The sequence below is a fragment of the Orbicella faveolata genome, unplaced genomic scaffold, assembly GCF_042242905.1.
Source record: "Orbicella faveolata isolate gen_17 unplaced genomic scaffold, um_ofav_v1 contig_3, whole genome shotgun sequence".
NCBI lineage: Eukaryota > Metazoa > Cnidaria > Anthozoa > Scleractinia > Merulinidae > Orbicella > Orbicella faveolata.
In genome coordinates, this window is record NW_028301558.1 from 5,871,369 (window position 1) to 5,896,190 (window position 24,822).

At 39.5% G+C, this 24,822-nt stretch overlaps 2 protein-coding genes across 4 annotated transcripts; one reads left to right on the forward strand and one right to left on the reverse strand.

Annotated features, from left to right (window-relative positions):
* Positions 1–73: 73 nt before the first annotated feature.
* On the reverse strand, positions 74–16,938 carry LOC110068162 (ribosome quality control complex subunit TCF25-like). 2 transcript variants are annotated; one of them, XM_020775535.2, is made up of 23 exons: positions 16,795–16,938; positions 15,094–15,297; positions 14,061–14,130; positions 13,671–13,743; positions 13,196–13,261; positions 12,699–12,740; positions 10,610–10,653; positions 10,476–10,509; positions 9,795–9,891; positions 8,721–8,820; positions 8,412–8,505; positions 7,992–8,041; positions 7,713–7,755; positions 7,049–7,154; positions 6,366–6,470; positions 5,561–5,590; positions 5,043–5,131; positions 4,522–4,594; positions 3,358–3,443; positions 2,693–2,751; positions 2,455–2,486; positions 1,897–1,976; positions 74–1,389 (listed from the first exon to the last, which is right to left on the reverse strand). In XM_020775535.2, the coding sequence occupies exons 1-23, from the start codon at positions 16,936–16,938 to the stop codon at positions 1,071–1,073; spliced, it is 2,040 nt and encodes a 679-aa protein (XP_020631194.1). In that variant the 3' UTR covers positions 74–1,070. The 2 variants fall into 2 exon arrangements, with proteins under 2 accessions (XP_020631194.1, XP_089153682.1); XM_089297556.1 differs by lacking the exons at positions 74–1,389; positions 2,455–2,486 and having other exon boundaries at positions 1,902–1,976.
* Positions 16,939–17,008: 70 nt separating this feature from the next.
* LOC110068161 (alpha-N-acetylglucosaminidase-like) lies at positions 17,009–24,596 on the forward strand. Of its 2 annotated transcripts, none has more exons than XM_020775532.2 (7): positions 17,009–17,511; positions 18,783–19,001; positions 19,135–19,399; positions 20,446–20,689; positions 21,338–21,499; positions 21,820–22,207; positions 22,825–24,596. In XM_020775532.2, the coding sequence occupies exons 1-7, from the start codon at positions 17,075–17,077 to the stop codon at positions 23,387–23,389; spliced, it is 2,280 nt and encodes a 759-aa protein (XP_020631191.1). In that variant the 5' UTR covers positions 17,009–17,074; the 3' UTR covers positions 23,390–24,596. The 2 variants fall into 2 exon arrangements, with proteins under 2 accessions (XP_020631191.1, XP_020631193.1); XM_020775534.2 differs by having other exon boundaries at positions 21,820–21,985.
* The last annotated feature ends 226 nt before the right edge of the window (positions 24,597–24,822 follow it).

Genomic DNA, 24,822 nt, shown 5'->3' on the forward strand with positions numbered 1-24,822 from the left:
TGATGCATTTTCTAGCTTTCTGATTGTTTCATTAAATCTCGGTTATGAAAATGGTTCAATAAAACGAAAGTCATTGCTTCTTGTTAAGTTTAATTACTGTAATAATATATATTCTTCCAGCCAACTTAAGTAATGTAGAACTCTCCAGCTGGTCACTTGTTTTCAATTTTCATTACTTACGCTTCATTCTACATGTGACCTTAACAACGAAACCCAAAGAGCTGCAAGAGGCTTCCTCCCTCACACTCAAATGATTTCTCCTATCTGCGAACGGCTATCACGCAAGCTCAGCATTTCTGGGATTATAGAACTTCTGCGCACGCGCAGGGTATGAATCCGCCGACCAAGCTCATCAACAGTCACAAGTAAGCTCAAAAGCCCTTTCCGCTCGTTTTTCCGATCTCCTCTTCCTAAGTGAGCAAATCTGATTTGATCAAGAATATGCTGTACCTTCTGAAACATTAGGATTGATAAGATAGTTCTCAAACCCAAACTTGAGCTTCTTTTACCATTTTATACCAGTCACCCCTGGCTAGAGGACATAAGCCAACGGACAGAATTCAAATTTTCATTTCCACAAAGTATTACGCCTTCTAATCTGATCTTTTAAGCCTCCGCTGTTGTCGTCTGCCCTTGCTGCACTGTCACAGCCTGTTTTGTGACCGTCACGTTCCTCAGGCCGTCTTACAAAAGTTTACTGTGACAACGTCGCGCAAACAGTTGGTTCACCGCCATTTTTCAATGCGGGGATGGGCGTGTTGTAGTGTGCCAAGAGATTAAGCGACTTTGAAAAAGAAACTTCAAGGAAAACTAAGTTTTCTCGCCATTGTTTAAGAGTCTCAAAACGCTGTATCGCACAAAACAAGGTGCAACATGAAGATGAAGTCAATCCGGGTTGGGAAGTTTAGTGGAAGCCATTTACTGGTTTACCTGGAACTAATCCGGGGATCTATGCTGTAACTACAAGCTGGAAGATTTTGCCGTACAGATACCAAGAATAGCTCCACTTGCACAGATGAGCGCAGAAATCTGTGTGCAGGGTCATTTTATAAGTAAGCTTTGCAATGTTTTTATTCCCCATCTTCCCATTCATCTTCAGCATGATCATTTTCTCCGGGGTTATCTCCTTGCTCGTCCCCAGCCTCTTCAGGTTCTTCACGGTAACTAAGAGTATTTAGCAGTTCTCTCATGGCGACCATCAGGTTTTCCACGCCCCTTGCGAGTTCTGTATCCCGCAAAGGCCTGGGCCCACCCTCTGCTCCCTCTATGGGTTGTTCAAATCTCACTTCCACGCGTGGTCCGTTAGGGGCCTGGGCGTTGAAGGAAGGAAGCAGCGAGCGGAAAAACATGGATAAAGGACCGTGGTCTTCCTCACGACTTATATTCCTCCTGAAAAGATGACGGAAAGATGAATTGTCCTTATTTATGACAGCGGAGGATGACTCTCTAGAGGATGACTTTCGTAATTATTGTTATTTGATACTGTAGTAAATTTTGAAAATCAGCTGGCCCGGTTGTTCGAAGGGTTGATAACGCTATCCACCGGATATCACGTCTAGTGGATTGCGAAGTTTGTTTTGTTAAAACTTCAAACATATCCACTACATAGCAGAAAAAGACACAATGAGATAAATGGACAGAAGCAAGAAGATGTAGGAAAGCAGACAAGCACGTAAGTAGCTAAATAAATCATAAACTTTTAACCTTTCGAGAATGTTGTGTTGTCAAACAAGTCTGTTTTGTATAGACGGCTTGTAAAATGAGCAGAATAATTTTTAAGCCATGAATATTAACTTAACAATTGCTTAAAAACAAGAACCAATTAACCGTGTGGGTGACGGAAGTTATAAAAAAATTATTAAAGTTATTAAAAATATCTTGAATATACGTCGTTACCTTGATGGCCGCGCGTAGCCTGTAACTGAATCTTGAGGTGGCAGAGGATCATAGGACACAAGGGGAACATTCGCCAAGTCCTAAAACAAAAGAGAAAAAGTAGCAACTGAAACCTGGGGGATATAAGATAAAGCATGCTTAAATTTGAAGCACATTGTTTGACTGACAGGAACTACACAGTACAGTACTTGAGGCGATCGTGACCACGAGGCGCTGTGGCTTCATGGTTAGCGCGCTGGCCTTAAGATCGAGCGGTCTGGGTTCGAGCCCTGGCTGAGAACATTGTGCTGTGTTCTTGGGCAAGACACATATACTCTCAGTGTCTCTCTCTACCCAGGTGAATAAATGGGTACCGGCGAATTTAATCCTGGGGGTAACCCTGCGATGGACTAGCATCCCATCCAGGAGGGAGTAGAAATACTCCTAGTCGCTTCATGCTACAGCGATAAGCTCCAGCCTGACGGGTCACTTGGCTCGTATATAGATTTCACCTTTTACCAACCTACAGAGCTTGAGAAAAAGTAAGGAAAGAACCAAAAGAAAACAACGAGATCTTACCATAGGAAGAGAAGCAGTAGCATCTTTAATATCTACAACAAAGGAAGTGTTAATTTGATTTAACTATAACAAATGTTCTAGGCCATGATTGAATCACCTTCAAGAAAGGAACGCACCACATATTTCGAGTCCTGCTTCAATAAAAGCGTAGGATTAATCACCACAATTGAAGTAAAAGTGTTCTGGAAGTGTTTGAAATTCCGAAAGCCTAACTGAGAGTAGAGTTAAATTGATTTACCTGACATGATCACGTGCCTGTAAACATTTCGCGGTGTTCCCCTGTAACGTACTTGTCGCCTGGATAAGGAAAAAGAGAGTAATGATAACAATCTCAACTCTCAGCTCAACTTGACCAACACAAAAAGGAGGGAGAAACAGTTTGAATTCAATTTCTAATTTTGCGGTAGAAACTGCAAAGAACCAATCAGATCTCGAGTTAGTAGCAAGGAGAGTAGGAAAAATTGTAACGAGCGCCGCCAAGCACGGGTAAACTTGCCTCCGGTCACAATGGCTTGAAAACATGGAACCAGCGCCAAGCGCGGTTGAAACGTATGCAGGCCAGGTCAAGGTTGGTTTCGGTATTGCTCCGATTGGTTGAAATCAAGGTTGTTTGCTCTGATTGGTTAGAAATCGCTGTAAGAACTTTTTCTCACTTATACATATACAGTCGAACCGTCCGTAAAGGACACTATTGGGATCAGAAAACAATGCAAGAGAGATGTATGCTTACGGGAGGTTAAAAATGTAGTGTTTGTATATGGCTGGGACCAAGAAATGTTCACCTATGGGAGGCGTCCGTTAACGGAGGTTCCACTGTAGGTCAGAAAATGTAAAAGATAAGCAGACAAGTGATTACGGCAGAGTATTGGGCGAGAAAATCGTTCTTAATTAGCTATAACTCACTTGTGTTTACATTCCTCAACCAATGGATCACGTGCTTCAACCCTTTCTAGAACTTTTTTTGCATTCTGCACAAGCCAGTCGATCACCTGCAACGAAACTCAACAGTTCAAAGTTTGGAAACAAGTTCGTTACGTCACTTCAATCATTTACCAGATTTACTAGATCAAGGTGTTTATAACAGTAAAATTACGTGACTAAGAATTGTGCCATTCACCCAAGTTAAGATGCTATTCATGGCAGTCCATCGCCATGATAACTGTGAAGTTGCCTAGCAATTCGCCAAAACACCTATATACTGTAGGATAGAAAACAAACACGGGAAGAACCCAATCTAGGCTTATACCCAGACCTCTTGATCCAGAGTCCAACCGGCTCTAGTCATAACCTACCAAGGCTTACGAGAAAGTAGACCCAGTTGCTGCATAAAGATGTTGCCGTTATCGAGTCAAAACTACTAAGCAACTCTCTCTTTCTCTTTTTTTTTATACTACAAAGGCATAATGGGTGCTAGTATTATGGTACAACCGCAAATCCTCGAATTAGCCCCCCCCCCTTCGAATAAGCGCCCCTCCTATCGGCCGAAAGTTAAAATAAGCGCCCCCTTCCCTCCCCCAATTTTGTAGACGAGTAATGAGACAACAAAGGATGTATAGTTTCGTCATGTAGTCTTAGATTTGTACATTGTTTCAGTTTCTGAACACGTTAAGTGAATACGTTGAACACGTTAAGTACTAACGGTGCCGCGATTTAAACTTTAGGATCAGCTTTTTATGTCGATAAACAGCTTATGTTGTTGCTAACGCGCAGATGATGTATTAAAAAGATGATCATGTCAGGCCACGATTTGGGAAAAGTTAAATAAGCGCCCCCCGTCTTCTTCTAAATTTGAAATAAGCGCCCCGGGCGCTAATTCGAGAATTTACGGTAGTTTGAATTCGGAAGGATCATTATCACAGGGAAAATCCGTTTTTTGCCAATAGCAAGAAAATACATGTAAGTTCTCGAGAAGAACGCTTTTCCAAAGGTCACCCAGAAAGAGTTCGTATTTAAATACAAACGAAATAGTTTCTTCGTAACGGCAGCAATATAATGTTTTGTGGATGTTCCACAATTATTTTTACCCCGTTAAAGTTAGGTTAACAAGATTGATGCAGTTAGTCTTACCCCGGGTTCTTTCCAGGCGTGGTATGTCCTGCCTATGTACAGCGCCTCAAGCTGCTTCAAAGCAACGGGTTCACTGCAGACAAATGCAAAAAGACCATTTGAAAAATCAATATTGTAACGTAGAATTCATGAAATAACTGACACAGGTTGAGAAAAAAAAAACCCATTACATTTGCATGTATTCTCCAGTTTTGATGCCGTTAAATTCTGAAAATAAGGTTACATTTCACTCACAAGGTTCTATCTCGAGCTGGTTATAAATGCATTTGGCTCGCTGTTTTTTATCATGCCTTTTAAAATGAAACTTGGGTTTATCTCAATTACCCTTGAATAAAATGCTATCGGATCAGCGGCTCATTACCAGATCTCTCCTTTCTCCCCTAAGAGCAGATGAATCTGATTAGCAGCGATTAGTTTATTCCTGTCTATTTTCTAGTTTCAAATAGTTTGGACAGTTTTTTTCTTCTCGCAACGAACTTCACAAGAAGGTTAACTGAAACCACACACAGTGTTTACAATACCTGATTCCTGGTGAAGGACAAAAGAACGGGTGCTGAACGAGGGTGGAGTCTAACACAACGTTACACTTTTCCATCAGAGGACATAAAACCTAAGAAAACACCATTGTCAGCTCACTGGCCCAATTTATACTAGAGACGAATCATCCGACGCCAAATTTATATTACGGAGACGACTTGTCCATCTGAGACGATTTATCCCTTTGAGACGGATAACTCGCCTAGGTATAAATCCGATATTTAGACAAATTGTGTGGCCAAATTCATCTTCCGCTGATTCGTTAATCGTCTCAGACACTCTCAACGACACAGGGTAACCAGCAAATGTACAGCTTTTAACGTCTACACGAGAAGACGATTACAAAACACTTCCTTGTTTGTTTATAAGAAATTTAAAACTGGGTCTTAAATGTTGTTGTCGGATCTGTAACTCTCTGGTTTTGTACTGAGGACAATCGTTAGATATCCCTCTTAATATTTAAATCTTATGGTTAGTCCAAATAAGCAGCATTGAAACCTACCATTGGAAACATAATCAATGCTATCTGGAGCTGCAACGAAACAACAGAATAAGGATGAGAAAGTTTAAAAAAGAAGTCTGGTACAAAACAAATGAATAGATAAACTACTTTTACGAGTTTAAAAAGTCAGTCAGTTGATAGTCCTATAGAAACGGACTTGGGTACTTTGCAGATTTGTGGGAGGCGCGGTGACCTTGTGGTTAGTGAGCTCGTCTCTGGATCGAGCATTTCGGGTTTGAGCCATGGCTGGGGACACCTTGGTGTGTTCTTGGACAAGACACTTTACTCTCACAGTGCCTCTCTCAAGCCAAGTGTATAAATGGGTACCAGAAAATTAAATGTTAAGGGTAGCCCTTCAGTGGACTAGCATGCCATCCAGGGGAGCGCAGAAATACTCCTAGCCACTTCATGCTACACAAACCGGGATAAGCTCCAGCCTGATGGGCCACTTGGCTCATATGTAGACTTAACCTTTTTACCTTTACTTTACAGATTTACATCGTAGTGGTTCTCGCTTAATGGGCTAAAATGTGGATTTTACATGAAAATTAAAAGCAGCAAACAGATTGCTACCCAAAGAAACTATTTGTTGTAGTTAGATCTACAGTAGCTGATGATGTTGAAGTAAAGTCCTACCCATGAGACATGGATCACACATGGGGGGAACACAAACGTTCGCTAAATTTGTTAAAGCAAATTTTGACACCATTAATTTTGTGGTGATGTTCCAGAATCTTTTGGCAATCACAAAGCCAGTTTGTTCACACCATTAAAGGGAAAGGGTCTATCAAAAAAGGCAACTTACCAATTCATCAGCTCTGTTTGTTTGACCATTTTGTCTGTTTGACTGGAAATAGGCAAGAGCCACAGAGAAAGCAAAATTTGGTAGCTGAGACAGGTTCCTGTGGGACTAGAGAATTTAAAGTGTCAGTGCTAATAAAACACAATATTATTGCGATTGTTTTGTTTAATATGTATTTCCTTTTTAGTTTTATTACCTCACCTTTGAACTACACTAGAACTTGTAGTGTTGATACAACTGTTGGTATAGCTGTAAGTATTATTTAATTACGTGATTACAGTTTATAATACACATTTGACAGGATGGCTAAACACACAAGATTGTTTTTAAAATTCATGCCACTTTAAGTTAAAGAAGCAGATGCAACCAGCATGAGTCTGAGAAAAGTGGACAGTCCTTGTATAAATTAAATTCTTGCTCAAATTCAGGCATGCATCAAAGTTTCCTTTCTTAACTCTCTCTTATGTTTGTATTTAGGCTATGTGAATTAGCACAGCCATACCAAGATCACTCCTTTTAATCACATAGGTTTTAAGCAAACAGTTTTTTAATGTCTGTTTGTGGATAAAAACTCTTGCTGCAATACAAAAATTAACATCTGCTCTTAGCCTGAAATGTGAGGGTGGGAGATGACTGACACTTCAGGCTAATCTGCTCTCTTTAATACTTAATATCTAATGTCTTACCTCCCATTCCTCAAAGAGTCTTATAAGGAAACTGAACTGCTCAGATTGTAAGGCATAGAAATCAATCATAAGGAGAACACCAAGAGGATCTTCATCTGGTTCCAGACTGAAAACAAGAGTTTGAAAACTACAGCAACAGTTATCACACTGATTAACAAAGGAAGAGGCTAGTGGAGTGTTCTTCAAAGTGAAGTAAGAATAATGTTAACAATTAAGTGCATTTCAGTTACATGTAAGTCTGTTTTATTCTTACAGATGTGAAAAGAGAGATGACTCGCTGGTGCTAACACTAACTGTTATCTTCATCTCTCTAAAGTGAAGCAATTAGGAGTCTCAACACTATCCCTAGCCTCCAATACAGACCCTCTTTGGGCATATCACACAATCTTCTTGTCATGGAGAAAAAAGATTGTGTGACAAGACCAAAGAGCATGTGCACAGGAGGCTTAAGTCCACAATTCAATCATACCCATTCATTTCATTTTATCTCTTCTTCCCACTCCCTGAACAGGATCAAGGAAGAGAGACCCTGGGAGCTAGCACAACTACATGTAATGCTTATATAAGCTGGTCCTATTCTCCATACAGAGTGGAGGAGACAATGGAATACAGCAAGCATTATGACATGATTACATTCAACTGGAATTTAGCGATCCTCTCTCACCTAAGCAAGAGCTTGCATAACTCCAAAGCTGTTCTGTAGCAACCTAAAATTTGAAAATTAAACAATCGAGTTTCAGGCAAAGCAAATTCTGCTGGAAGTCTTTCCTCTCCCTAAAGTGTACATAACTTTGGTTAACCATATCAAGAACTAGAAATTCCAAGCTGTGTTGATCACCTGGGCAATTACAAGCATACTGCCCTATAGTGAGCCATGCACACACTCATCAACTGACACAAATAGATTAGCAATTGAAACCATCATCGTCTACAGGTGTGTTACCTTTTTGTCCCACAAAGATGATTTGACGAAACAAAGCAATAAAGAAGGACCTGCAAAGACAAAATAAATATTATATACTGTTTGCCTTAAGTTATTACAATAGGGAACGTCATGAAATAATTGGAGCTTAAAACAAATTTACAAGCACGATATGTGCGCAGAACTTGCTGTAGGTGTCAGTGCTAGACAACTAATAGGCTTTCAAAGATGTCAATAAAGTTACAAAGTTACTAGTTTTTAAGGGCTCTAGAGGGGTTTTAGTATGATTACATCTGCACAGTACAAGATTTGACATAAAGATGCAAATTATCACTTTCATTGTTTCTTGTCCCATTCTGACAAATTCTGCAAGGCTTGATATTTGACAATCATGTGTTTGGTTTGATTGGCTTCCATACTAAATTCTCTTAAACATGTTACCTGTTTTCTGCCCTTCTGTACTCAAGCCTTGAATAGCCTTGTGTAAGACTGAACAATGTGTGGAAACTGTGTTCAAGACAGTAGAGAGCTCTTTCTGAAATACAACAGAATCAAAATAATTGTTTTCAAACCTTCAGTTCATATGAGTGGATGTTTCAGTATCTACAGCTGGTGATCTCAGATTTGCACTGGCTTAACTGCATACAGTTATAGTTCATTGAGCATAAAAAAAAATTTTCAACCTTTTTTGGGACACATTTGGGTTGTTGGTAAGGAGGAGAGACACAAACAAAACATTGTAACTCTGACCTATTAGCTCTGCAGCCATCTGGTAATCTTCTCCCATCTTACAGATTTCACTGAGTTGCAGAAGAGAGTCTACATGGTACGGATGAGTGTTTAAAATGGTCTACAACAACAAAAAACAACAACAACAACAATATGAATATTAAGTAGCCATGTATTAACCAGAAGTGGATAAAGGCAAATTAATCAGTACAGTTGAACCTCGATTATCCGCACTTGTTGGGACTAGACGAAATAGTCCAGATAATCGAGGGTCCGGATAATTGAAAATATGAATATTAATGAAGAACAAAACTGTTTAAATAAAGCAACATTTAATCGTGAAACAACACTTCTACAAATTGCTTGGAAAACAATATGGTCTACTGTACATCTTGAACCACTCAATTCTCAGCCAATCGGAACTCATTTGAGTGTTCTTCATTAGTTATGACCCGTGCGAGTGCTGCTTTTGCTCTTTAAAAGCAAAACAACCTCATTTTTGACTGCACTTTTCAATGCTATAGTTTTAAAAAGAATATTGCTACGGATCTGGATCATGACTAATAAATGATCATGACAAAACTGGGACTAGAGAAAAAGTCTGGATAATTGAGAAATCTGGATAATCGAGGTACGGATAATCAAAGTTCGACTGTAGTGAGTTTTTGAAGCTGATTTTTGGTGCATTAGCCTTTCGTCAGAACAATGTGGGAGATTAAGGGTTGTATTTGTGTCTATGTGGTGTACAGAGGAATGTTTCCTTCAATAGAATAACTCCACATGATGCACGTTTTTGATTTAAACTGTTCCTAACTTCAAACCAAAGAAAACTAGAAGTGGCATTGAATTTTAGCAATTGACCACCATGAAACTTAACCCATGTAGTATACACATAGTTGGAGAGGGGCAATGTGAGAGTACCCAGTCTTGTGCAGGATGTTAAGAAGGCGAACCTTCAAAATGATCGAGTTTACTTCTGAGAAAAATAACTCAGTTTCTAAACTCAGCGCTCTTAAATGGATCTCTTTGGTTTTTTTTTTGTTCAGTTAACTTAGTGACAAAACTACAATGGACATACCGGGGTAATTTACTTACAGAAATGTTGTTGGGGTTTAATGATTCTACTGCATCAAGAAATAGAAACTGGACTTCTTGATAAGAAGGAGAGTGCTTAAAGGCAAAATAGTTGTACCTAAAAAGGAATGACAGAAAAGCCTAAAAACACAACCTCTAAAACAACAACAATATTACTACTCATTTCCAAAGAAAATCTTAAAGTTCTGTGCCTTAAAAAATTCCCTCAATGGACCAACAGAGGAGTAAGTCCTCAGTAATGTTCCACCTAAAAGAGCTCACTTTTCAGGTTAGAGGTACATAAATGGGCAGGTATTGCACCAAGGTGAAGGATGAAAAAGGTCAAAAATTGCCATTTAGATCATTAAAAGGCTTTATCAAAATAGCTCTGGCAAATGCACTTGCTGTGTTATCTGTTAGGTATTTTAAGGATTAATAAATCCAAGGTTATAGAAAAGGGCTAATTCATGGGGTATTTTTAAGGACTGTACATGTAAATCAAACGGTTCACTTTTGTTTGTCAAAAATGGTATTTTGAAGGGCGAGGGACTGATCCACAGGATAAAGCCTCTCTATATAAACTGGGTATACCCTACCTTCAGGAAATTCCCACTTTATTAATGAGATCTGTAATGTAATGTGGTTTTACTTACAGGTAGATTAGTTCTGACAGTTGGGTGGAAATGAAATAATTCAACTTACCCACGTTTGATTCCCAGGAACTCCATACTTATTCCTGTGAAGAAGCAAAGATATCAAACCGTATGTAACAGGAAAGAAGTACTGTTAGTATTGAATAACAAACTAATGAGGAATCATGTTAACATGTCACTAACCAGTTGCTCCCATGTGTGGCCATGATGGCTTCACTGACACCAACCTGTTGGTGTGGCAAACAAAATTTATTATTTGGACTGGACTGAACTACAACCCTTGTGACTGCTTGAACAATTCTGCAATTTCTGTTTAAAACTCGCAGTCATTCCTCCCCCCCCCCCCCCCCCCTCCGAGTTGTAGTGGAATCATGGGACACAAACAAGGTCATGTGACAGAGCACATGGAACTAAGTTGAGATCGAGCAAGAGAACCGAGATCTTCTTCATGCGTTTCACGAGTATCGAGTATTGTCAGAACTTCCTGTTTATCGTTCAGAATATAAGTTGCGTTTCTACATTTTGTCTACATGTCAGTAGTCTCCTCCGCAGCCGTTATTAGGGTCGTCACGCAATGTTTCTCCCCCACTAATGGCTGCTTAAACCCGAACCCCATTTGTTTCCGCGGATTAGCCAATCACAACATCCCTCACATATTCTTGAGGCGGTCGCGCCAAGACTAATTGTCCAATCACAACTCGTGTTCTATCGGCTACTGATAGTGAAACCAACATGGTGTCGCTCGAAGAAGCCTTTATTTTGGTGTCTACCAAGTTCAAAATCCCCACTTTAAATTATCATCAGAAGTTGGCAATTGAAAAAATAGTTTCAAATAGGAAAGATGTTTTTGTAAAATGGGGTTGACTAGCCTACACAACTTCTACGGTTTGTGACATTTGTAGATTTGCCGTTCTTTGTTCGGTCACTCGACCTTTCTTGTCACTTCACTCGTGTTCATGAAGGGCACTTCATGTTGTGTAATAAGGAGATATTTTAAGTGGAGTTGAGCTGTTAGATCGTGCTATGGCAAATGTTTATAGGTCATAGGTCTGCATGGTTTCCGCTGTTATCTGCATGTCGACTCGTTGAGTTTGACACCTCTGTAATTTGCCATGTGTTTATGCATTGTTTAGGCTCATTTCTATTGCAAGATATGCTTTTAAGTCTACATGAATTTGCTTTTGAGGGACAAAATATGAAAATATGAAATATGAAATTTTTGGTGTTTCCAACGCATCCGAATCTTCGTGGATGGCAGAAGAAGTGCAAGTGGTATTGGCAAATCGCAGGGATTTAGATGCTTTTCCTCGAGGTGATGAAGTTGATGTATTTTTGGCACCTCTGTCGGCATTCTCATCTGGATGTAGTAGGCGTTTTGCCCTGAGATTTTCTCTTGCCTTCAAGACTTCTTCGATTTCTTTCTTTAGCTCCTTCAACTTATCTGATGCCCGATTAAATTTTATCTAATGCTGGTAGCCTTTGTCTCTACAGACGGACAGTTCACTGTTTTCTGAGTAGCGACTCACGTCCACGATGGCGAGGATCGGATGACTTCAGCAATGTCGAGTGAACTCTTACCGAAAATGAAGATTTTGTTATTCTTGAGGGAAGCCAACGAACAAATAAAGCACCTAGAACTACTTTCGACTATTTTCTTCTGAGTTAGATCCATAGGACATCTCTGGGATGTCTTGCAACATCTCGTTAAGGAGGTGATGAATTTACGCGGGGAAACTGACGTCACTGACAAACTACTGATACGTGATTGGTTTCAGAGCTAACAATAGGCAACGCGTGATGGGTGCATTCTGTAATTTTCACGTGAACTCTAAACAAAGGGAAACAAATGGGGTTCAGGTTTAAGCAGCCATTAGTGGGGGAGAAGTGTTGCGTGACGACCCTAATAACGGTTGCAGAGGAGACTAACATGTCAGCTAATTCCCCCAACAATGTCTACAGAGTCATTTACAATCATTGTTGAAGACAAGATTAGAAGTCAGTTTAGTGAAGATGACTCTAGTAACAGTATTTCTCTTACATCATCTGTCAGGAATACGAAGGATACATCAAATAAAAAAAATTGTTTCTCAGTTATATAGATTAGAAAAGGTTTCAATTAGTTAACTGTGCAAAAACTGGTAGTTATATGTAGGAAAAAAGTTTGAATTAGACAGACAGAGAGGATTGCATACATGTACATCAATAAACAAGTGCACAGTCCTTCATCACAAACTCTTTCATTCTCTTTCACATTGTTAATCGCATGAATTACCTTGTTGAGCGATGATAGACTCGCTGATGTGCTCTTCTTTGTCTGTACAAAAAGATTAATATTTAATGAAAATGAAAAGTAGCCTGAAAAACTAATATGCCCATGAGAGATGGTTAGAAGGAATACTTGCTGACACCATTGCATACATTTGTATGACTTTGCTTACAAAAGGCATCACATTTCAGATTTCAGTAGGGAATAAACTTGCAGAGTTTTTTCCAATGTATTAATTGAACAGGGCACAAAGTTTGACATTAAAACTTAAATAATCCTTAAACTATGGTATGGCAAGGCTGTCACCTGGTTGCTGGCATGACTGTCTTGACTAGCAGCTGCAGTGAAAATCACTAACAATTTGACCTTTGAAAATAACCAGAAGACATTCCTTTGGGTGGACCCATTTTAAGCACATAACTGCCTAATTTAGTCGTGTGGCCAGCTGTTTCAAAAATTAAATTTATTTAATGACTTCCCATGATCACTGATAGGTGACTTACCTTTGTTCTGCTCTGACAATATGAGATCCAAATCTTCTCTTCATTTCATTCTCTGCATTCAAGTTTCTGGTTGTGAAAAAAGTGACCAAATTAACTTAAGTTGCCTCTCTTGCATACTGGGCAATTCTTTACCCTTGACTTGTATCTGTAACACTTACCTGCATGCATAGTAATATACCTGAAACTATGGCATGAGTAACTTGGTTTTACCATACATGATATGGGAAGTTACAAGTTGAATGTCCGTGCATGTTATACAGCCCACAAGAAAACAACAGTCAAGATAACTTATGCCAAATGTTTGACAGGAAAGCAGTTGAAGCTACATTTATGACAGATACAGCGTATTGTTTAGAGCTGAAATATACCAATGCAAGCAGTCTGTACGTTACTGCTGAATATGTATGAGCTCTCAAGCTCTCCACGTAAACTCTATCCTCTAATAAGGCAAGAAATAACTGACTAGTACCCTTACCTGTGTTCCACTCCAAGCACAGCTTTAGTATCCAGAGCCCTAGAAATGCTCTCTCCTAATGTTGCCACTGGACCTGATTTTTGGAGCATACAAACTGTATTGAAGTCATTATGGCAGTTTTCAATTGAGTGCCGTAGTGAAACCAAAACCAAAACCAAAGTAATTGCTTGGAATGATTGCTTTAGACATGCAATTAAAAACTGCTCTGAAAAATGTAAATTTTAATCCCAAACACAGCTACAACTACATTGTACTAGTGATCATTCAAAGTAAGAACTTAAACCTGAGAGGATCTGGTAAATTCTAACTCCAATGCTGAGCTTAATCAGAATCCACAGTGCACCTTAACAATACTTTTATCACAACACTTATTTAGTTATGATTTCTTACCAGATGTTTTAATATCACTTCTTGGTTTGCTATTCACTTGTTTACTGACACCATCAACGCTTTCCTTTTGCTAATTGTTTAGAAACAAAACAGTATCATTGAGAAATCAATATCATCATTGGTAAAAATGTTCTGTTATCCTTGACCTTTATGAGGCTTGTAGCACTGTTTTTCTTATAACAATGCTCCTTCCTTGCTATAAATCAGGGATCTTGACATTGGCTCTTTATGCCTCCTGTTCTCAACTGCATACTCAAACCTCAAGCTCAGGTTCGCAGTCATGTCCAGTATACCCAATCTGACTTGATTTTGTCTTGTGCGTCACCATGCAGGAATTTGAGTGGCATGACAAAATCACAAGCATGACTAAATGACAAGCACAAGAAAATGACAAAACAAACCTTCGCTGTTCTTAAAGCATGAAATGGCCAGAAGTGGATTCAGAGAAGAAGACAATACTCATGAACGTGGGTAGTTAATGTTAACAAGTTGACTCAATTTGCACAGGCCAGCTTGGCTCGTCTTTAGTAAAGTTGATTTGTCTCACCGGAAGTCGATTCACCAAAAGGACAATGCGCATGATACATTCATCCTCTTAAAAATGTGACACCACAAGACACTACTGCATGATGTACATTCTTTATTCTAAAAGCGTGAGACCATGAACATGCTACACACAACCTATATTCTTTGTTCGAAAAATGGGATATCATGAACATGAACATCTAATGTACATTCATCTTTCTAAAAGCGTGACACCACACGCACAATGTACAATCATTGGTCTAAAAAGCCTGAGACCCTGAACACAAACACACAATGTATATTCTTCATTCATGAAATCAACATACATTGTGTTTGACCGCATTTCCAAACACCACATCACACAAACAGTCATACGATGCGTAGCAGATCTATCTTTGATGGACTTGGAAATGTGGTCAACCTCTGTCTTGAGTGCTAATTGACATTACCTTCTCAATGGAAACTAAAACTAAGCGAAAAAATGGAGACATTTAGTTGAAGTACTCACGGCCTTTGTGTGTTTCCCATTTTCTGTTTCTCCTTTTCCTTTCTTCTTTTTCTTCTTCCTTTTCTTTTTAGATGTCTGCTTTTCAGCAGGCTCTGCTGAACTTGGTTTCTCTTCTTTTACATTCTGGTCCACAACATCTGTTGTAGTATCTTCTTCTTGATCACTTTGAGAATCATTATCTGACTGTTCATCATCTACATTCAACTAAAAGAGGAAAGCTTTTGGTTTTGGGCTAGTGGAAGAGTAAAATCAAAACATACTGTATGACCAGCCATTACTGTGCTGTCACCAGGCAGCTTTAAGATGATACAATAAACATTCAGTCAATGAATGACACAGCAAATAGTAAACAGACTTTATTAACTGTTTGAAGATAGAAATATGCAATATGCGATGCACACCCACCCAATGAAACATTTGTATACACATGTTCATATAATCTGGTTCCCCTTTCATTTTTGGGGTTGTGATGTTCAGAGCTAACGGCTCAATACCCCCAGGGGGTTGTGGTTAAAAGTCAAGATGTTTAGAGCTATTTAAGAAACAGAAAACTTATTCGCTTTGCAAAGCATTTTCTTTAATATATTCCAGCTCTTTGCTCGACTTCTAACTCTCCATTTCGCTTCACTTCAAATGAAGGGCAAAGGCACTGTATGCAAAATTACTATGTGGCGCCAAAATGAACTGAAATTTTGAGTATTACACTGTACAAAAGGACTTGGGTTTTTAACACCCCCCCCCCCCAAAAAAAAAAAAATTGCCTAAAAGCTGTTTTCAGCGTAAGGAGATGCTGATGGCAAAAAGAAGGAAAGTTCTTACCTTCCATTCATGGCTCAATCTGGCTATAGGAGAAGATGTGTTTTTAGGTCATTCAAGCTTGTTTGAATCTGTAATTCCGCTAAGCAAATTGTGAAGCCTGGAATGAGTTCACGAACCCACGGGAAAATGGGCTAGACAAAACGGCAGAGGAGAAAGTGCACAAATTTCAAGGCTTCCCAGAGGCTTCCCGGAGGCTTCCCGGCCTTTCATATACTGTATGGCCACGGCAAAGGAAATGGCAATGTGTAATGATATAAATTGCGCTTGAGCCTGAACTCAAGTCTATTTGCAAAATGCAACGTTCGAAATTTTGCTGACATGAGTAATCTATTAGCCATCCCATAACTGAAATATTTCTTTATTATTTTTATTCCATTTCGGGGGTTGGTCTGTTGAGGGGGTCCGTAGGGGTAGTCTGTGGACTGGTCCATAGGCAGTCTGTGGAACTGGTCCTTAGAGGGGGTCCGCAGACTGGGACCAGGGGTCAGTGTTTTCGGGGTACCCATGATTTCGAGCATACTCCCTGCCTACCAGGGGACCAAACTAGAAGAAATATCATGTGAAAGCCCCTGCATTACCCATCCCAGGTCTGGTCGTGGGGGGGAGGGAGGAGAGATTTACTTAATTGCATTCGCAGTCATACGAATACCACTAATTTATTATAATAAATGAGCTTAATTAATTCTAATAACTTATAAAGTACACATTGAAGCTTTTCCTGTGGATGTTTTGCTTGCTTTTAGCTCGGAAATATAAGGAAAACCTAATAAATTTTGATTCACCAAATTGTCATAACGGCAGAAAAAAGTTAAACTTACGACATAAGCTTACGTGTGGGTTACGGGCCAGGACTGTGTACGTGTGTAGATACTTAGTACTCACCAAATCAAAAGGATTTACAACAGCTTTCTGTTTCTTTTTCGACTTAACTGATGCAAAATTCAATTCATCTTCGTCCTCATCGTCACCGCGTGAGATTTCCAATTCTTTATCACCCTGTAACTTCCTCAAAACACGAGACGACATTCTTTCCTTCAGTTCCTTACAATTTTTGTGTTTGGCTTTGTGGCCACGCTGAGGACTTGGTAGCCACGCATGTAAGCCTTTCCGCGGGACGATCTCGCGCGTGCTTCTATCGGGAACGAAAGGGACATCAGGGAATATGTTGGCTAAGAAATTCGGCTTTGTTCCCTTCACACTTGGGTCGATTTTGATCCAGGTGTGTTGGGGGGTGAAAATCAACAGCTCTAGGTTCAAGCAGTTTTCTCATATTAAGACGAAAACCCCCCAAGCAGCGCAAGAACAGGCCGTGAAAGATCTCATCACACGACTCATTCCGAAACACGCCTCCAAGTTCCTCATAAGAGTGAACTCAAGCCTCGGACCCCATTCAGATCTAGACACTTTTGAATACGTTACAGACACTACAGAAGGAAAGCTTGTTATAACTGGCACAACTGGGGTGGCTGCAGCACTGGGGTTTCAGCACTTTCTCAAGTACAGTTGTCACGCTCATGTTTCATGGAGTGGAGATCAGCTCAAGATTCCAGAACCATTCCCTGTTGTGCAAAAAACAGTCATGGTAACCAGTCCAAACAGGTATTTCTAAATTGCTCCACAATCTCTTCTTTATGGGCGGGGGAGGGGGAGGAGGGAACTGTACAGGGGAAAAAACCTGGAAGAAAATGGGAAAAATTGTGCAACTTTGTAACACTTGACAAGAGAAAAGGCACCAAAGTGGATTGAATCATTAGAAGGTAGAGGTGGAAATTGGGAGTGAAATGTACAGGAAACATGATGTTCCTTGGAACACACTTCTCTCCACCCCTACATGTCTTGTGAGATCAGAGCTCCTATTATGCCCTACATGCAGACGTGCAGTTGTCTTCCCAGAAACTGGACTCCACTGTTAGCGGCATATAGTGGTGCAGTGGCCTCATGGTTAGTGCGCTTGCCTCTGGATTGAGTGGTCTGGGCTTAAGCACTGGCTGGGGACATTGTGATCCATTGTGGTTTGTTCTTTACGCTCACAGTGCCTCTCTCCATCCAGGTGTATTAATGGGTACTGGCAAATTTAATGCTGGAGGTAACCTTGTGATGGTCTAGCATCCCATCCAGTCAGAAGTAGAAATACTCCTAGTTACTTCATGACACAGAAACTGGAGATAAGCACCAGGCCACTAAGCTTGTATGTAGAGTTAACCTTTTTTCACCTTAGCAGCTCATTATGGCTAAACTTTATCAGTATTTCGGCCAGCTATTATCCCCATAACATGGCATCAATAACAGCCACACACGGAAACTACATTAATTTTGGAAACTCCAGGAAGGGTACCATGCAATCTAAATAATTGTGTGGCCTACAAATGCTGACTGTAAAGCTCATGACATCTCTGACTTAAAGTATTAATCCAGAATTAATGGAAAAACTTATGCCCAGAGCTAACCTCTTATATACAGTCCACATTGAAATGGAATTCAATATGAACATTTTTACTCAGAAATATTGTGGAATACATATTCATTGTACCTTAATGTAATAGGTAGAAGCAAACTGCTTGCTCATTATTGTTTGAACTCAATGTGAGTGATGTTTTTTTTTAAAGTAGCAGGTTTATCAGTATTTTCTAAGAGAAACAAGTTCACAGAATTTTCTACCAAGTATGTGTGCAGTTTCCTTGTGGATGAAAATTCTAAAAGCAAAGAAGAACCAACTTGTTTTGTTAGGTACCACCTCATTCCCAACCCAGTCACCCTCTTGTCGATCCACAGAGCTTCTATGCAATTTTGACCACTAAGTATTCATGAAAAGTAAACACATCAAGTTATATTAATAACCATCATTATTTTGATCGTGCATATTCCCTCAGATTTCGCTATTACCAGAATGTGTGTACAGTAAGTTACTCTTTTGTATGGTGGAACTGGACTCGCTGGGAGCGTGAAATTGACTGGATGGTCATGAATGGCATTAATTTGCCGCTAGCTTTCAATGGACAAGAGGCGATCTGGCAAAAAGTTTACCTGAGAATCGGTCTCACTCAGCAAGAGATTGATCAACATTTCGGGGGACCAGCCTTTCTTGCTTGGTATGTACATCTTGTTATCAACAGTCAAATTCTCCTAACCTTTTCCAGCTTTTTTCTTACTTGCCTAGTTAGGAGAATCTGATGATCTATGAACTCAGTTGTAACAGTTTTTTTTTTACTTGGTTTTCAATAGGGCAAGAATGGGAAACCTGCGTGGTTGGGGAGGCCCTCTTCCATCATCATGGCACACAAATCAGTTACAATTACAGCATAAGATCTTGGACCAGATGCGAGCTTTTGGTATGACCCCTGTGCTTCCAGGTTTTGCTGGACATGTGCCAGAAGGTTTGACCAGAGTCTTCCCAAAGGCCAATGTTTCAAGACTTGGTGACTGGGGCCACTTCAATAGCACATACTGTTGCACGTATCTTTTGGATCCCACTGACCCTCTTTTTAAGGTAAATAAATGAACAAATAAATTTTGCATAAATAGCTCAACTGAAGGGCTGAATGGAAGAAGACCCTATGTGACATCTGATACACTGCAAGATTCTTGTGATAAATTGGTTTTTGCTTCCTTCCACAAAAAGAGGAGAATTTGACATGAGATCAAGAGTCACTCAGGACAGAGGAAACAAACAAGCTGCTAAGGAAAAGCAATACATTTCCATTCTTTATTTGAGCTCTGGCAAACACACAATAGTTATAAAACAGCGGACTTAGAGAAGGGAGAAACTGATTACTCGCATGGCGTACTACGCTTAAATAGTGTTTACCAAATATGGAAAGGCATGTGCTGTCAAGGACAGCAGAGATGAGTGTGGGCTCATCTAAGCTTAAAGTTGCTTGCCAACATTAGCCTTTATTTTATGCTAAAATAACAGTAAAAAAGGAGAACTGATGTTACCTGAGATATAGCTGCTTTTCCCAGCCAAAACTCTGAACCTAGCATCTGAACTCGAGAATGGAGTTTATCACACTAGCAATGCTAGAATGCATGCGTCTTACACATTATGTTCTACCATGAGGAAAAGCACTCAATGTTCGTGGGTAGTCCCGTATGAAATGTATCTTTTACCTAATGTATAGTCAACTTTGACGCTAACTAATCTGTGCATGCATTTGGAGCAAATTACTTTTGTTCTTAGCCACATCACAAGGATAGAATGGGATTTGCAAAACCATGATATATTTTTGTCATGTTATCAAAGAAAGCAAAGTAAGTATGACACGTTTTGCGTAATGCAAACAGGTACCTATAGCTACCCCACCCAGTTCCCCTTCCTGCAAGGCTAATTGATTAATTGAAATTAATTAATTAAGCAAACATTAAAGTTTGCACCTTATGCTGTTATTGCAGTAGTGCATTATTGCGTTAGTGCCTTAGCGAACAACAGCTCTTTAAACCATCCCAATAGTGCACTCTGTGCTAAAAACTGTCTTCAGTTGGTACCTGTACTTTCTTTTACTAATAGTATGAACTTATTATGAATGCCCATTACAGCAAATTGGTAGAGCATTTATCAAAGCAATGACCTCAGAGTTTGGAACAGATCACATTTACAATGCTGATACTTTCAATGAGATGACCCCAGGTTCAAGTGAGCCCTCCTATCTTTCCAGTGCCAGTAAAGCAGTGTATGACGGAATGCTTGCAGGTGATCCAAAGGCTATCTGGCTTATGCAGGGGTGGCTTTTTCAGGATACTGGATTTTGGAAGCCACCACAAATCAAGGCATTGTTACAAGGTAATAGTCTATTGACAGTTCCTTCTTTATCATTAGGTTATAGCTAATTATGAGGCACAATTAAAGCACCAATTAAAGCATGGCAAGTTTCCCAGTAAGCTGTCTTTGGGGCAAGTGTAGATGTTTCTAAAAAGGTTACACATCCTCTGGGTGGGGACCAGCTCCCATATGAAAAGGTCTTGGATGCTTGTTCGGATTGAAATGCCCCTATTTTAAGTTGCTAATTAAAGTATCTTTTACAGTGCCCTTGGAGAAATTAAAAAAATGCTGTCATCTCTGTTTGAAGTCATATCTTTTAGGGGTCAAATAAAGTGCAAGTCCAACCCAGATAATTTGGTCTGTTTTAGGGGTTGAATTCAAATTTTCTTACAAGCATACTTGATTTTTTCACATGGGAGTCCCCTCCCCCCCCCCCCCCCCCAGCATGTTTCAAAGTTACTTTTTTATGTTATAATTAAGGCCCTTGAGAGACTGCTATAAACATTGCATGCCTAAGTTTTTGATGTTTTGAATCTCGTGATTTATTTTAATCATCAACATCATGGTGGTTCCTCTCTCTTGCTCGGAGAGGGCAGAAAGATGAGAGACACTGGGAATGAGGTTGTCCTCAAGCTATATTTTTAAATATTGTTTTTTCTTTCTTTAAAGGGGTACCTAAAGGTCAAATGATTGTCTTGGATTTGTATGCAGAAGTAAGCCCTGTTTGGCAAAGAACAGAGTCCTTTTATGGGCAGCCATTTATTTGGTGTATGCTTCATAACTTTGGAGGAAATATTGGTTTTTATGGAAACTTTATGAATGTTGTTTCAGGTATGTGTGATTATATAAATGTCACACCTAATTGTGGTTCATTAAGGTGGTTCAAAACAGTTTCAACAGTTACAAAATTTAAAAAAAGTCAGAGAGGGTTCAGAGCCACCTTAAATTTTGGAAAATCTAATGTGGCTGTGAACCTTATCCACAGCCTCTGTTGAGAAAACCATCTAAGTTAACTAGTTGCCTGTTATAAAAAAAAAAACTAATGTGGTATTCAATAGCAGATTAGTAATTGGATAGTTTCATTTTTAACCTGGATGAAGTAAAAAAAAAAACCTAATGATAATGCACCTCACTCTCCATGCCATTTTTAGGGCCCATTGATGCTCATGGCCATGAAGGCTCTACCATGATTGGTACAGGACTAACACCAGAAGGAATTGAACAAAATGATGTCATCTATGAGCTAATGAATGAGATGGGGTGGAGGTCAGAGCAGGTTGACATCATGTCCTGGGTTAAAGATTACTCCTACAGGAGGTATGGTGGCATGAACAACTATTCTCTTAATGCTTGGATACTGCTTAGCAGAAGTGTCTACAACTGTACTGATGGGCATGCTGATCACGTTCATTCAGTCATTGTGAACCGCCCATCACTTCATTTAAAGTTCAATCAGTGGTACACACCTGAGGACGTGTGGGAAGCATGGGATGCAATGGTTTTGTCGGCAGACAGCTTCAGTCCAGTAGAACCTTTCAGGTGATTATCACATAGGGCTAGCAACTTCAGTGTTCACAATAGAAGACAGATTTAGATGGTGCCTTTCTTATAGCTCTAACTCAGACCTTTTTTTTGTCTTTCTCCAACTCCACCGCTTTGCATTTTGTCTCACTCATTTCCCAGGCACCAGGTAAATATTTTGCTAAGCTTGCAGCCTTGATGAACTAAAAACAAAATGTAGGATCTGTGGACAGACTATCTAACTTCATGTGCATTTGGTTCATTTGCCAAATGGGTCATTTAAATTTTCTGGTATTTAAAACAGGAAGATCACTGGAGATTCCAAACAGGAGGGGGGTTTCCCAAGCTCAATTTAGAAACTGAAAGTATGAAGCTAAACTGGAATTTCCAGATGGGTGGGGGACACGAAACCACTATACCTTCCTTGGGTGGAGGGGGGGGGGGGGGGGGGGAGGGAAGGATATTTTCCAGAACAACACAGTGAAGTAGTCAGTACTCCCTGTCAATAGCTTAATTGCTCCGTCTTACACTGCAAGCTTTCATGAGCCCCTCTCTGAAAGGAAATACCTCTATGCAGGATATTATTCAATTGGTTGTACGGATGGTTCATGGTCTGAAATGTTTCTTTCTCAAAGGTATGACTTGGTGGATGTAACTCGACAGTCCCTGCAACTCATTGCCGTGAACATCTATTATGAAGTGCTCTCTGGCTACCATAACAAGTCAAAAACTGAAGTTCAAGCAGCAGCTACAAAGTTGTTTCAATTATTTACTGACATGGATGCCATTCTCTCATCAAACCAGTATTTCTTGTTAGGACATTGGCTCAACAGTGCCAAGGCACTTGCAACAAATGCGCAGGAGAGCAAGTTGTACGAGTACAATGCTCGTAACCAAATTACTTTGTGGGGTCCTCGTGGAAATATTGATGACTATGCTAACAAGATGTGGGGCGGCCTTGTGAATAGTTACTACAAACCACGCTGGCAACTCTTTGTGTCTTTTCTTCTGGACGCAATTGCACATGGAACTCCATTTGACAGTAACAAGTTTAATGCTGCCGTCTTAGGACAGGAAACACAGTGGACGCAAGACACCAGTTCATTTCCAGACAGTCCTGTTGGTGACACTTTGACTATTGCAAAAAAGCTGCATGCAAAGTATCGGCCAAAGAAACATTCTTTTTTTAAAAAAAATTAAAATAGGTTATGGTATATTTTAGCTTGCAAATGTTTGACCAGGACACAGATTGGTAAATATTAATGTACTGGAACTTAAACTGATTTAAAATATTTACAGTGAAGTAGGTACCACTTATTATAAAGAGTGAAAATAAAAAAAGGGGCAAAAACTGCACAAACATTTTTAAACTCCTAATGATATTGTGACCTAGTTTCTTAAGTGGTGATACTATAAAACAGAGATTTATAAGATTTCATGGTAAGTTACAGTAGTATGTTGTAACCATATTCAAACTATTCTTAATTACGTTACTTGCTTTGTACAGAATGTCATTTGGGTTAGGGTTAGGGTTGATTTCTGTTCTGAAAACATTTAAGGCTGAACAACGTACAGGAGCTCATCTGAAGATAAGATTATGATTTGTACAAAATGAGGCCAAAAATCTTGTTGTCTCCTGTAAAACCCAGAGATTAATTACCTAAAGAGAGAAATATTTTTATAGCTATCAGTGAACTTTGAAAATATGATTATTTTGCACAGCACTGGCTTTGTCTTTACAGTGAATGCTCTCTAAGCTGGACATTCTTGGGACATGTTTTAGCTCTCTGCCTTAGAGAAGTGTCCATCTTAAAGAGAATTTAAAGACATATTGGTAAAATCTAGGCAGGACTAGCCAGTCACCAATGTCCATCTTGGGAAGTGTCCCACCCCTTAGAGCAGTGTCCAGTGCGAAAGAATTGACTTAAGATAAGCATAGCAGAACCTCAATTCTTTCCCTGCTCAAGACACTCAACAGTTCTGTACTGACAATGTGGCACTACTTACACCTGTGTAGTGTTCCATACACAAGACATTAGAGATCTTTGAAGAGTTACTCACCGCCTCCACTCCTCCTTGGAAAAGAAACCCCCCCTACTTTTGATAGTCTGTATTATTTTGCTTTTGTCAGTAGGATTATAAGTATTTTGGAGACTTGCCCTTCATCTATTGATTTAGAGTTTTAACATGCATTATTAAACATTGTAGTTGCCATCTGTCTTCTCATTGGCTAAAAGCCTACAGTTAATTCTGGGAAACAGCGCAACCTACAGATTATTCACTAATCTGCTAGCAGATTAGTGAATAATTCATAGGTTGCGTGTGCAATGCATGATTTCCAAGAGCAAAGTTCATGGAAAGCGAAGTAAGAACATGGCTTGTCGAAAATAAACTGTGTTCAGTGCGATACTGCGTTTGTTGTTAGTTTCTTTAAAACAATGTATAATAAAACAATATTATTATTAGATTCGGTTTTTGTGACATCCGAAATAATCAAGGTCTCGACCGTGATTATTTTGGATGTCACAAAAACCTCATTCAATAATTGTTTATTATTCTATGTCCAAACATTTTTCAGGCATCCAGTCCATTTCAAAAAAAAAAGCAATAAGTGCACACTTTTGAAACCAAAT